The 14,170-nt window shown below is 42.9% G+C and overlaps 2 protein-coding genes across 4 annotated transcripts in view; one reads left to right on the forward strand and one right to left on the reverse strand.

The window, feature by feature from the left end:
* LRP2BP (LRP2 binding protein) overlaps positions 1-5,726 on the forward strand; it is a 25,292-nt gene extending 19,566 nt beyond the window's left edge. Inside the window, 2 exon segments of the mRNA XM_023757182.1 lie at positions 896-1,008; positions 5,377-5,726. Coding sequence (XP_023612950.1) covers positions 896-961 — 66 coding nt within the window. The 3' untranslated portion in view covers positions 962-1,008; positions 5,377-5,726.
* SNX25 (sorting nexin 25) overlaps positions 2,316-14,170 on the reverse strand; it is a 65,818-nt gene continuing 53,963 nt past the window's right edge. Inside the window, exons 14-19 of one of the 3 annotated variants that reach the window (XM_006092667.3) lie at positions 13,533-13,697; positions 11,711-11,828; positions 8,088-8,154; positions 5,394-5,575; positions 3,366-3,466; positions 2,316-2,871 (exon numbers count right to left, since the gene is read on the reverse strand). In XM_006092667.3, coding sequence (XP_006092729.2) covers positions 2,791-2,871; positions 3,366-3,466; positions 5,394-5,575; positions 8,088-8,154; positions 11,711-11,828; positions 13,533-13,697 — 714 coding nt within the window. In that variant the 3' untranslated portion in view covers positions 2,316-2,790. Of the gene's footprint in view, positions 2,872-3,365; positions 3,467-5,393; positions 5,576-8,087; positions 8,155-11,710; positions 11,829-13,532; positions 13,698-14,170 lie in introns of those variants that run through there. The other 2 variants (XM_014459100.2, XM_006092668.3) reach the window with 2 other exon arrangements.

Below are 14,170 nucleotides of genomic sequence, written 5' to 3' on the forward strand. Positions count from 1 at the left end.
GGTATTTTAGCTTAATATAAAGAAGAACCTTCTCATACGACTGTTCAGGAAATGATAACAGTTTTTTCCTATAAAGTGGTTGGTTGCTTCTTGCCACTAGAAGCAACCAAGCAAGTATCTAGTGACCAGCTGTCATGGGCCTGAAGGGACGGTTTCTGCATGGAGTGAGGTCAGGATGAGATCACCTCTGACGTCGCATCCCAGTTCGTCACATCCTATGAAATTATGCACTATTATGTATCAGTATTTACTGTAGTCATAATAGACTATATTCTTTAAAATAAATTATAGATGCTGCTGTTCATATAATGAGGTAACAATTTGGAGGCTAAATGTTCATGCTTTGCATATTACTTAATTGTAAGAATGCATATCATAGAAATGCTGTTATTATCAGTACATAAATTTCCTTTATTCTTCACGCAGAAAATTTTCTCTTTTTCAGATAAGAGCATGGGTATTTTTAGTATGATTTTTTCTTTTTTTTTTTAACATACGCTACTTTGAACTTCCCTAATTAAGAAATCAGAACAGATGTGTATCTTAATTAAGAAACTCCCTTGAGCCCTAGCCGGTTTGGCTCAGTGGCTAGAGCATAGGCCTGTGGACTGAAGGATTCCGGGTTCAGTTCCAGTCAAGGGCACATGCCTGGGTTGCAGGCTCTCGATCCCCAGTAGGGAATGTGTAGGAGGCAGCCGATCAATGATTCTCTCTCATCATTGATGTTTCTATCTCTCTCTCCCTCTCTCTTCCTCTCTGAAATCAATAAAAAAAAACAACCCTCCCTTGAAATTCATTGTATTTTACTATTCTTAAAAACAAACCAAAAATTGTTAAGGAAGAAAGACCCAGTAATTCAAAATGTATTTAAATAAGTGACTCTTTGTCTTTTAAGGCTTGTCGTCTGGATCCTGCATTGGCAGATGAACTTCACTCTTTACTTATTCACCAAAGAATTTAGACCATAGTGCATTTCAACAAAGATCGTGTGTCCTAATACCTTCAAATGTATGTATTTTCATAATAGCTACATCTGGTTATTTTCTGCATCTCAAGTTACATTATCTTGGTTTTTTTCCTGATTGCATGTTACTTTCGTTCTTGAATTTGTATTTCATAATTTTGCAATTTGAAACGCAGCTATAAGCTCAGATTGCTGGATGAGTCCTCAGAAATCCAGCTCTTAGCCTCTAGACTGGCCTACACCAACCACACAAAATACTGAAAACCATTCCACAAAACAACTATCTTCAAACAGTGTCCCAAAAGACACAGTGCAGCCTTAGTTTTAATAACTTCAGAAGTATAAATGCTACCACTTATAAAATTTTATATATGAATTTTGAATAACTTTGTCATTTTAACTTATTTAAATGTTTTAATTTAAAACTCACAAAAATATATAAAAAGAAATTTAAAGGAACTTTCAAATAATGTGTGTGTTTATTTTAATTTGTGTAGCACTTAAGCTTCTGAAGTTATTAAAGCTAAGACTGCATTGAGTCTTCTGGGACATCTTATATTCTCAAGAGATTCTTATAAATAATTAACTTGGATGATTTATGATAAACTTTAAAAACAGTGGGTTTAAGAAATTGCTTAGACTCTTGCAACTCCTTATCTTAAATATCTTAATTTATTGAGTGAAAAACTGCTCTATTCTTGCTAAGACAATCAAAGCAAGAAGTTTTCTTGGTATTTCATTTTCTACATTTTAAGAAACCTAGATATATTTAAAAGGAAGATGAAATGTGCAAAAAATCCCAATGAAATCATCAATACAGAACTATAACTAAATATGGTTAAAAATTAAATGAGCAAGAGGCTTTCTTTGTATCAGTGACATTAATGAAGGCAAAATTGACTGAAAAATTGTAGAATTCATATGCAGAAGACTGCAGTGGTATACATCTGTGAAACAAGAACACTGAAAATGATGTCTTAAGATGCCTTACTATCTTCTTTGTAAACATTCTAAACTAATGTTGCTTATTTTAAAAATCAGGTCCCTTCCTTCCCTCCTCTTCCTCTTCCCTCCTCTTCCTCTTCCCTACCTCATCCCTGCCCCTCTTCAGTTCAGCTCACATCCCACCTCCTTAATGCATCCTTTCAAGCACTAATTAGGCTCTTCTCATTCACACCAATCATCATATTTGTCATATATTCATTCTTGTCTGGATAAAGGGCAGCAGACTTTATATTTCCTTGCAGAAGTACTTACATGCACAGGGTTTTCTACAAAAAGGGTGCCAGAAGTGTTGCAATCTCTCTTTTTTTTTTTGAGATATAAGTGTTTTAAACATCACAGAGCTCTATGCTTTCTTTTTATATTTTATTGCTTCAAATGCTTCAAACTATGGGAAATCTTTGGTAAAAATAAAGACAAATTTTCACAAGAACTTTACATAAAGGATAGTACAACAATGTTCTTCAATACACATGAATATAGGAATGTTCAAAATCCTCAGTGAGGAAATTAGCTGTACAGTATTCACAGTTCTTCATTTTAAAACAACTTTTCATAAATATTTATATTTCCTAGGTTCTTATCACATTAACAGTTATATTTCAACTTTAAAGTATTTATATTCTTATTAAAATAATCCCAATAATTAATAGAAGTGGTTTTTCTGTTGCCTGCTACAGCCTCAGTCTGCTTAGTTCACATGAAACTGGAGGGAGGTCACTAAAATAAAAGTCAGTATTGTTCTCAGTGAAGCCCTCTGTGGAAAGAGGAAATGGTTCATGTCTATTATCACAGACATTTCTTGGTGGTTTATTCGTGCAGACTCAAACCTGGCCAGCTCTCAGTGGGTCCCCGTGAGCTCTCAGCTCAGGACACAGTTCAATCAGCAGCAATTCCATCAGCACCTGAACCAAGAAAGGAGGAGAAAAGAGGAAACGGTGTTTTCTCTCTAAGTGTTTACGCAAATATCTATGTACAGTTGGGAAAAAGTCTAGTTTTAGGCCTGGGATTATTCTCAGTGAACAAGTTACTCTCAAGGAGATGGAATCCACAGTTATTGCGTGGTCTGTTAATCAACACCAGACCGTCAGCAATGTTTACTGTGCCACCTGTGATCGACGGAGGCCTGGCAAACCGTTTGCTTGTTGACATAAGAAAACCAAGCAGCACGTCACAGGTCACGAAGGCAGACAGTGAGAGGATGAGAACAATGCACCCACCAGGGGGATGTTTTCCTGTCTTCGTGCCACCACATTTAATAGGCAGACACACGAAGTGAAGCAGAGAAAATGGGGGCAGAGCTACAAGTAATATGAATGATGAAGAATACAGAGATTTTATGTGTGAATAGAGTGTAAAATTAAAGAAACAGCCCTCTGGTGGGCTTTACAGTACTCACATATAACAGATGCTTATTGGCTCTTGTTTCTTGCAGCGCATTGAATATTTTTATTATACCATGACGGGCATTTTGCTGTCCAACAAGGTTCTGAAGCATATCTGAAAAATTAAGTTTAGATGCTACACTGTTATTGATCAAGTGCACAATGCGTAGCTATTCAGTGAAGGAGATATTACATGATATGTACACAACAAATGAAGGCACTGCCTTGGCCAGTGTGGCACAGTTGGTTGGAGTGTCATCCTGGACACCAAGTACGTCAAACTTTCGGCCCGCGGGCTGCATGCTTCATTTATTTGGCCCATGTTAACCTTTGAGTTTGACATGCTTGCTGTACACCAAAAGGTCGCCAGTACCATTCCCAGTCAGAGCACATACCTAGATTGCAGGTTCAATCCCTGGTCGGGGCGTGTATGAGAGGCAACCAATTGATGTCTCCCTCTATACCCTCCTCTTCCTCTCCTGTCCCCCTCTCCCTCTCTTTTTTCCCCTCTCTAAAATCAATAAATATATCCCTTATTATAAATAAGGGAAGGGAGGGAGGTAGGGACGGAGGGAAAAGAAAAAAGAGAAGAGAAAAAAGCCTATGGCCTGAGGGACATGAATGATCAGTTCTTTTCAATGTTTAAAGAGAAAAGATTATTTAGAATTTTTCAACATAAGGCATTTATACACACTATAATTTTATTCAATGCTACCCAATTAAAAACTAAGTGTTCAAAACACTATACTTTTGCCCTGGCTGGTGTGGCTCAGTGGTAGAGCATTGGCCCATGTACAGATGAGTGGTGGGTTTGATTCCGGGTCAAGGACATGTACCTGGGTTGCAGGTTTGTTTCATGGCCTTGGTTGGGGTACATGCGGGAGGCAACCAATCAATGTGTCTCTCTCACATCGATGTTTCTCTCTCTCTTCCTCTTCCTAAAAATCAATAAACATGTACTTGGGTGAGGATTAAAAATAAATAAATAAATGCGCTGTGGCCCGAGGAACATGAATGATCAGTTTTTTCAAATCTTTAAAGAGAAAATAAGATTTAGAATTTTTCAACGTAAGACATTTATACAAACGATGAGAGGCCCGATGCACGAAATTCATGCACTGGGCGGGGGCAGTCTCCTCAGCCCAGCCTGTGTCTTCTTGTAGTCTGGGACCCCTTACTCCTCACCACGCGCCTGTTCGCTGCTCCTTACTGCTAGGCTCGCTGCTTCTTAGCGCTACTGTGGAGGCAGGAGAGGCTCTCGCCACCGCTGCTATTCTTGCCAGCTGTGAGCCAGGCTTCTGGCTGAGCAGCGCTCGGGGGGGGGGGGGAGTGCACTGACCATCAGGGGGCAGCTCCTGAATTGAGCATCTGCCCCCTGGTGGTCAGTGCGCATCATAGCGACCAGCTGTTCTGGTCATTCCACTGTAATGGTCGCTTAGGCTTTTATTATATAGACTAGAGGCCCGATGCACTAAGATTCGTGCAAGAATGGGCCTTCCTCCCCCTGGCTGCCGGCACCGCCTTCGCTCCGGCTGGAGCCGCCTTTCCGCCTTCACTCCAGCCTGGAGCCACCTTCCTGCCTTCGTTCCAGCCGGAGCCTTCCCACACTGCCCAGAAGCCCGGAGGCTTGGGTGGTGAGGAATGCAAATTAACCCGCCATCTTTGTTGGGTTAATTTGCATACTCACTCCTGATTGGCTGGTGGACATGAAGGTATGGTCAATTTGCATCTTTCCTTTTATTAGTGTAGATAATTTTAATACATTGCTACCAAATTAAAAATTAAGCATTCAAAAACTATACTTTAGTAGAATTTTTAAAGCAACATATTATCTGTTCCAAAACATTCTTCTAGTTTAAATATCTGTATAACCCATATTGTTCTTAAGATTTTCAGTATAATGTCTTAGCAAGGGGCAAGACATGATTTAAAAAGTGTGATCATTTTTCACTGCAAATAGTGTTTCCCGACAGAGCTGAGTGAACCCTCATTAGGCTAACGCTCCCTCTCTCTCTGTGCCCGCAGGTGAGAAGCGGCCTCACCTGGAATGTTTTCTAGCAGCTTCTGCTGGGCTCTCTGCTTCGTTTCCTGGCTTTGTTCTTTGCTTCTGATTTTGGTTGGTGGTGCCAGTTTCCCATTTGGCCAAAAAGCATCCCGGAAAACAGTGATGTAGTACACCAGCATCTGCTCGCTGAAAATCCAGTTCACTGTGTCCCGAATTTGTCTTTTAAGAGAAATATATTTCTTGGATGAGATTTTAAAAAATTTTCATACTCTGTTCTCAAAAGGCATTTATCAATTATCAATGAGTAGGTTAAGACACAGCCTGGTCTAAATGTTTGATGAATAAACTAGGAATGGCTTTTTAAGCTCTGGCTCTGACTTGGTTTCTATGTTGGTAATCCTGAATGTCCATTTATTCCTGGAGCTTGCATTTTCTTTGGTGCTGACTTCTGTGGTATCTTTCACTGAGAGACTGATTTGTCTGAAGCTTGCAACTGTCCTCACTGTGCTCAGAACTCAGTATACCGATTTCTCCATGAAGTGCTATCAGCTGGAAACGTAAGTCGCTGAAAGGCGGTTAGAAGTGCCTGAAACATCCTGAGTCCTGAGGTCTGTGGCAGATCACCCGGGCAGAGTCCTGACCCAGGGACTCATGGCACGTGCTCACGAGGCAGGAGAAAACACGGGCCCCCTCTCACCACAAGGTGGAGGACCCGAGAGATACACTCTCTCCAGCCATTTCCAGTTTCCGTGGGAGTGAAAATTGGGCACGGCAAAAATAAAAGGCTTTTATCTGCAACCAGGTCTCCCACACAAACCTGTTTCATCAGTTATCAGTCAACGTCTAACCAGTTACAGGGCTGCTATCAGGAGACAAGTAACCGTAGTTGAGAGATGTTCATTGGGAATAGGAAGTCTCTTTGTTGACAAGGGGGAAAGAATCATTTTAGAATTTAGTGCCAGAAAGACCTGAAATTTCAAACTCAATTCATGAGTAATAAATTTAAAAATCGGACTTACCAACCCGATTTTTAAAGGGACAATGTAAGGTTTTGAGACTGCACACAGTAACCAGTCACTACTGAAGTCTCCCCTCCACTGGGATCACACTGTTCATTGCACCTCTCATTGCTTAGAACTTAAGTGCAATGCATATCTAGACCAAATAAAGTAACTGTATTAACTTAACGGGCTTGTGATTTAAGAGAGCCTGCCGCCCCCACCAGCCTAAGAAGAATCTATATAACAAGGCAGACGTCTTGTTTCCTGTCACCTGCCTTTGGTGCTACATGAAGAAATGAATAAGAACATTTCAATTTGCAACTTAAAATTGGGTAAGTGACTCTCACCAAAGGCCATCGCCTAAGTCTTTTCTATCAGTTTAGGTCTGACTTTCTATCAGCCAAAACCACAGGAAGCTTTTGAAGCAATCCTGGTATGTGGAATTAGAGTTGTACATGGCAGGTACTGCTGCTGATTTCTATGAGACATCATCAGCTAAAGGCAAAAAAGCCAAGGACAAGCGGGCAGGGCCTCCATATTCCTCCACCTGAGGAAGAGCCCGGACAACCTACAGGTGCCTCTCCGCCAGCCCCCGGAGCTCACTGACATTTCAGAGTCACTGTCTACAGAGGAGCAAGAAAAGCATGAATAACTTCCTGAAACTGAAAGTAAAAACACATTGGCAGGTCTGAGTACTGAGGACAACAGGGCCATTTTGGAAATGTCATTATCCAACGCCTATCAATACTAAAATCAAATTTTGACTCAGACTGAAACTTAAACAGGCCATGTTTTCTGATGAAAACAAAAGCCTATGATAGGAGCTAAAGAAATCACCAACACCAGTTTTTAAAAAATCTTAGAAATAAACAGAAGAAAAATTTTGTTTAAGACCAAGGAAAATATATGTGCAAATGAATAAAAAGATAACACGGTTTTTATTTTCCATAAAAATGTGTAAGATTTATATGATAAAACTATCACATTAACCTTGTACATGTTTGACAACAAAACTAGTCTTTCAATTTGAAAAATCTGATTTTCATCTTAAAATATAGTTGCTGTACAAAAATGTGATTTTCCCCCTTATTTTTAGCATTCGACTCATTTTTATTGTGCAACAAAGCCATAATGTTTGTCTCCTGGAGAATACTAGATATGGAGTTAAACTTTTATGTATATAGATAATGGAATATTAAAATATTCACATGGCTTATAATAGTGTTATATAATGCACACACACACACCCACCCCTGATGTATGCTCAGATAGTAACAAGAGGAATTACCCTTTTAATGTTACCTGACTAAAAAAATGAATGGTTTGTATTTCCCTCCAAGTACATAGCGGCCACGTGTGAGGCTCAGCCTACTTTCATTTTGGTTTAGAGTCTAAACCTTAACCTGCCTCCCACCAGGTAACACAGAAACACTGTACCCAAGACACTCAAACTGGTCATCACGATCAGAAGAGAACTTTACAGACTCTCCTGACCTCGTGGGCCAGAATGCGGAGCTAGCCCAAGCATTCGTCAGCGAGCTCACATGCACTCTGTGGGAGAGCGTCTTCAGCAATCTGCCTTCCTAGCCAAGCTCAGAATCGTATCAGAAACAAGAAGAGAAAATAAGATACCTTCAGTGAGAAAGATGACTGGCTGCTATACCACAGCTCATTTGACGATTAAGGCAAAGAGTAGGCATGAATTCAAATATTAATTTTGTGCAACTCACTTGTTGATGGTTCTTCCAAAAGTGACCTGAACGAGAGCAATTAATGTTCTTCTCACCCATTTAAACACTAAAATGTAAGTCAGAGGAAAAGTATTATCACAGGAGAGCACAATGATGACATTTTCATAGCTGCACAAGCACACACTTTATCACGGAGCTCAAGCGCAGGCCTGACGCCAAGCCAGGGCCATGGTATCTGCAGGATGCGGGTCTAGGTTAGCAAACTTCTGCCCAGGAAAATTCTTACGAAGCTTGCATTTTCTGCTTAGCAACCTATAAGATAAAACCTAGGAGTTTTTACAGCGTTTCAATACCCAAACAGCAGCTGAGCTAACAAGTGGAAATAACACTTTACTTCTTATGTCCCTGGGCTCCTGACAACGGTCTGTTTTCCACCAGCAGACAGATTTCTGTCTGGCTTGTTGCCCAATTTTCTAACACTTCTCTGAATGAGAAACATGTGTAGTCAGATGTCCACAAATATTGTGAAATATTCATGAACGGATGGGTCTAACTGCTCCCATTTGAGCAGTAGTTTGTAGAGCAACATGCACTTTTGTATATTTTATGCCTTTGGGGGAAGAGCAGGATCCTGAGCCGTGAATTCGGTCCTCTCCTGCTGCCTCGAGCAGCTGGGCAAAGCCGCCTCCTCTGAGCCTCAGTTCCTCATCTGGGAAAGGACAGTAGTAACGTGAGTTTTTTGCGCTGAGGGTCTTATCAGAATTTTGTGTGAAGGAGTGTTGTGAAGGGTTCTACAAATCTAAACTTTTATGATTTCTATAGGTACAGAATTAAATATAAACAAAAAGAAGACAAAGTAATGCTGTGAGGACATTTTAGGTCTGCAAGTTGGAGACTAAACCAATTTGCATTTATATATTCTCCTCCATTCATTGAAACATTTAGCTACAGACACCTGAGTAAATGAGACACTCAGACTTGACTATAATGGAGCCGAGAGTTCAGGGCTCCTGTGCCGGTTAGAAAACCTAAAGGAGTAAATGCACAAACCGTCTGTGCAGGGAAGCCACAAACACACGTCAGCAATTCACACAGACCTGGTACTAGACTTCAGAACAGTCTAAGGTCATTTCTAACATTTTAAATGGCTAAATGACCAGTTAAAGTAGTGTTGCTAATCCTTCAAGTAAGATTCAAGTCCTGGAGTCGAGACCATGCCTTTAAAAGCACCTTAAATTTCCGATGGCACACAGGGCACGCTGCCAGCTGGTAGACCTCGTCGTCTGAGGCTGCCATTTAGGCTGGGGAGCCTGCCTGTCAGGGACGGTAACTCACCCGGCCTTTCTAGGCAGGAGAGAGGTGGCACCTACCAGGGGTCTGAGGACATGTGCATCTCAAGAAAAAAGGCCTGTCAGCCGACTGACTGCTTATATGTGTGTAAAAGGCTGTATTATTACTGGTTCCTTTTTGCATACTCAACCAGAGCAGGAACCAAAAATGGCCTTGCTCCAGATTCCCTCCCATCCCTGCTTACTCTACCACTTTTTCCTGTCCTCCCCACCCCCACCTCTGTACAAAACAGCCCAATGACTCCTTCCTAGAGCTCCTTTGCTCAAAGCCACAGAGGCAGCTGCAGCAACACTAGGATTTTGCTGACAGCAAAAATATCACATCTCATTGTAAATGTTCTATTTCCCCCCCTCGGAAATGTCACCAGCAAAACCAAATATGCATCTGAGCGGGCACATGATGGAGGACCGGCTCCTGACCTGACTGGCTCTGGCAGATCCACCACAGCTGGATCTCTGCATGGGAAGGCGAAGATGCCGGGAACAGGCCTCACCCCTTCATGAGCCGGCTCCATGAGGAAGAGGGAGACTTTGGGTAGAGGGCTAGTATTTCTGACCACCCTGAACCAGGGAAACAGCAGTAAATATCTTAAGTGTCTGAAGTATGCAACAGCTGTAGCTTTTTCATCTGAAAGGATCTTTAATATTTGGGTGATATTCCATCACCCAAATTTACCCTCCACTTCTGATATTTAGCTTAGTTCCAACTTTTCAATATTGAAATTTTGCTAAAAATGAACATCCTTATATATAAACCTCTGTCTGCAGTTTTGAATTTAATTATGTCTGTTGCTTAATGTGAGTTACATTTCTGGATCCCTTACCTTGTAAATGCACTGAAGGAAGAATCTACATCTGATATAGTTTTGTGTCCCCTACAGAGCTGTATCTAAAATATGCTCCCAAGTATTTGCTGATTGTTTAAGTTTGGGCTTAGGCGAAGAAAAAGTTCAATGACCAAAACAATTAATTTCGGCACTTAAAAGGAGCTCGCCTATTCATCCATCAGTGCATCCATCCAGGCATTTCACTGACCACCTACTATGGTTGAGACACTGTAGTAGTCACTGAGGAATAAAAGTCACACAGACACACCTAAATTTATAAGACCACTTGCAGTTTTTTCATCTGCTAATAATTCTTTAGGTGACATTAAGGGGATATATAATTCAGAAGGGACACACTTCCTATATAAGACCCACTCCCAGCCCACCGCCTTTGCCCCAAGGGAAAAGATGCTAATCTGGGTGGAGAGAGCCCAGGACAGTCAGGGGCACCACTTGACTGCTGGTGGCATTACTATGCCTTGCAAACAAACCCTTGCTCTCTCGCGTGCTTCCTCTTCTGGGTGGGCCTTTAGGCACCATCACATCGCCAGCTAGTACTGAGGCCCCCAGTATAACTGAGTGCATTTGTCTCATGATAGAGTGTTGGGGGCAGTGGAAGGTGTGTGTGTGTGTGTGTGTGTGTGTGTGTGGTGGGGGGGGGGGTGGGGGGGCAGAGCCAGAGAGTCCTGTTTAGGACTCAAGACTAAACCAAGTAGTACAGTTTGACTTTTCACCCAACTACTGCTTTAGGAGAGAGGCCCTTGGGTGGGCCTTAACAAAATAGTATTTTGATCCTATTTTGCTATTGTTTCTTCTAAGTACATGTCCCCTAAGAACTACCAAGGTAGGCATTCTCAGTCTGAGCATGCCTGTATTTGGGGCAGGATAAGTCTGTTGGGAGGGGCTCACCTGGGCATCGCAGGAAGTTTAGCAGCACCCCTGGCTGCCTGTAGCACCACCCTCAAGTTGTGACAACCAAAAAGGTTTCCAGACATTGCCAAGTGTCCCCTGGGGACAAAATCCCCCCAGCCCTCCACTGATAGCCACGCCTCCACGAAAGAAAGGTGGTTGAGGCTGAAGCAGGATGGAGGCTGTCCTGTGTCCCTGGCCATAACACTAACTCAGCAACACCCAAACCTCATCTTTAACAACAGGGCTGTTCCTCTGCTATGAAAAACTATTTCTGCTTACCTTCTGGTGATAAAGCAGTGAGACTATGCTAAGTCACATGAAAAGAAATTCAAGGCATTCTCTTTCTGTACGCAGAGGGACAGGGTGCAGGGTAAGCCAGGGCCCTGCGTGCCCAGAGTACACTAGCCATCTGTCTTACATAGTACCTGGTTGGCCCTTAGGAGTATTTGCTGAATGAATGAATGAATGAATGAATGAATATAAATGCAAGTTTGGTTCAGGAATAAAGGGATATTAAATGTGTACATGTATAACCACTTAACTAGACAATAACAATAATAACAAAAAGGCTTACTTCCTCGAAGTTCAAAAATCTCCCCAATCAACATGAAACACGGTTCGGCCAAGGAGTCTTTCCTCCCATCCATGTCGTCACCATAATCTGACAGGTCACTGTCCTCCTCTGTCTCCTCCTGGGGGTGCAGAAAAGTCATAGGAAGCAGGTCACTATCCAAGAAAGTGATAGAGTTGTTGTCCTTTTCAAGTGTAATTCCAAACTGTGTGTTAACAACCCCACCTCACACAATCCTCAACCATCCTGCATGCAGACATCTATGCATTTTCAATAAAGAGGGGAAAATGTATCTAACCCCAAGGGAGAGCCTGATCTTAAAGCTTTAAAGGTTTAAAATAACCGTGAAAAACCTGTCATCGGACTGATAAGGAGTGAATCAGTAGGCAGCAAAATAGTTTTCTAAGCATTTTGAGTTTTAAAAGTAAGGCTTTTTAACTTAAATGGTTCTAAATTCGCTGTTCTTAAAACTGCATATTTTAAAGTAATCTAGTTATTTTTAAAACTCTGATTCAAGCTTTTATTCTGTCCTTCAGCTAGTCTCATTTCCTGATCTGCATGTCAGAGAGTTGCAGGCACCGGGCTAGTGCCAACGAGCGCTATGTGGATCCAGACTTTGGTGGCCCGCAGCTCTGGGAGACTGACAAATAGTCACGTAGCTGTTGCTACAAGTAGGTGAGGCGCTGTGAAGGGGTTGGGAATAAATGAGAGGTAAGCCAGCCAGGTATAGCCAGACATGACGCACAGGGCTGTGACGGGAAGAGGTGAGGGGCCCTGAGACGGGAGGCGGGTTTACACGGAGACCAGCACCCTGGTGTGGACATAGTCTGTGCTGCACCGATTTCTCCTGCAGCTCAGAATGCGGCAGCATGGCGCTCCTTTTCATCGCCAGTTCCTTCTGTTCAAGCTCATTAAGGGGCACTTGGCAATGAACTAAGGAGATGCCGTTTCGGAGACCGTCTCGTGCAGTTTGTTGGAGAGCCAACCCAGGGCTTCCGTGGCCTAAATGTGAGGGAAGCTGAGGCCCAGAACAGAAGATGGCAAATGTCTGCAGTCTCCCTTTATCCACCCATACAAACCACTGCTTCAAAGTAGTCCAGGGCTTTCCATTCCCTGAAAATCAAGTCTAAACTCCTCAGCCTGGACTCCCTCGGTAGGGCGGGAGGTCCAGACACTCGAACTACAAGCGAATGTTCTCTGCCCGCGGTCCAGGCGTATGTGACATCCAACCAGTGGGAGGTGGTAGAGCCCAAGTTTACTCAGGCTTCAGTTTTGCATAAGGAAGTGGGCTGGCCAAATTCCTTATTCCCAAGATGCCTTTCCCCGGCATTTGGATGCCAATGGGATTTGAGGATCTTCCACATACCTACATCAGTGATGGCGAACCTTTTGAGCTCGGCGTGTCAGCATTTTGAAAAACCCTAACTTAACTCTGGTGCCGTGTCACATATAGAAATTTTTTGATCTTTGCAACCATAGTAAAACAAAGACTTATATTTTTGATATTTATTTTATGTATTTAAATGCCATTGAACAAAGAAAAATCAACCAAAAAAAGGAGTTCGCGTGTCACCTCTGACACAGGTGTCATAGGTTCGCCATCACTGACCTCCATGTTACTAATCCTTTCATTTCTGTATCTCTAGGCTTCCCTGTGGCTTGTTGGGGAGCACAAGCAGGTGTCCAAAATGTGACAGTGGTAGTAACTGGAAGTGGATGCCTCTGCCTTTCCCCGTTAGTAGCATGCTTTCCACCACGATCCGCTACTTCGAACTGCCTTCAATAAGACATGTGCTTAAACACGCTAACAAATGGCACCACTCACCTCCTGATGGGAGAAGAAGTCGCGGGGAAGTCTTTCCAAAAAGGAGGATAACGAAAAGGTGGACTTCTTCCCCTGCACATCCACAGCCTTGAGGTAGTCAGGAGAAGGGCTCAAGAAGGCATAAAGGGCTTCGCTCTGGTACAGCCTTTCATCTGAAAGCAGATTCTGGGGAGGAAAGGACTGATTACTGCTCTGTGGGAGCACGTCTGCGCTGCGGAGGCCATGGCCCGGGCAACGAAGGCAATTCACGTCATCAGAATTCTGAACCCAAGCCACTTCCCTTTCTCCTGGAATACAATGTCTTAGGTCAGCTCTCAGTGGTCGTGATGGCAGACCGTGCTCTCCACGTGGGCTGGGTGCCAGTCATTCTGCCGGTGGGAGACCCTGTGCAGACAGCAGAGCTCACCAGGTCTGCACTGCTCACTGCCACCCAACTCCTCACGTCGCACACAGCTAGCCTTTGAAATGCCCACTCGTTTGTGTTTGAACCACTTACATATTTGCACAATACAAAGGATTCCAGTCGACCACCCTTTCATGGCTGCGTTCAGACTCTGCACACCAGCGGGAAAAAGGAGCCCGAGCTGTCACACGGCGGCAGTGCCCGCCAGACAGCAGTCTCGTCTCCCTCTGCTCCC

Source organism: Myotis lucifugus, unplaced genomic scaffold (genome assembly GCF_000147115.1).
Source record: "Myotis lucifugus unplaced genomic scaffold, Myoluc2.0 scaffold_102, whole genome shotgun sequence".
NCBI classification, from domain to species: Eukaryota; Metazoa; Chordata; class Mammalia; order Chiroptera; family Vespertilionidae; genus Myotis; species Myotis lucifugus.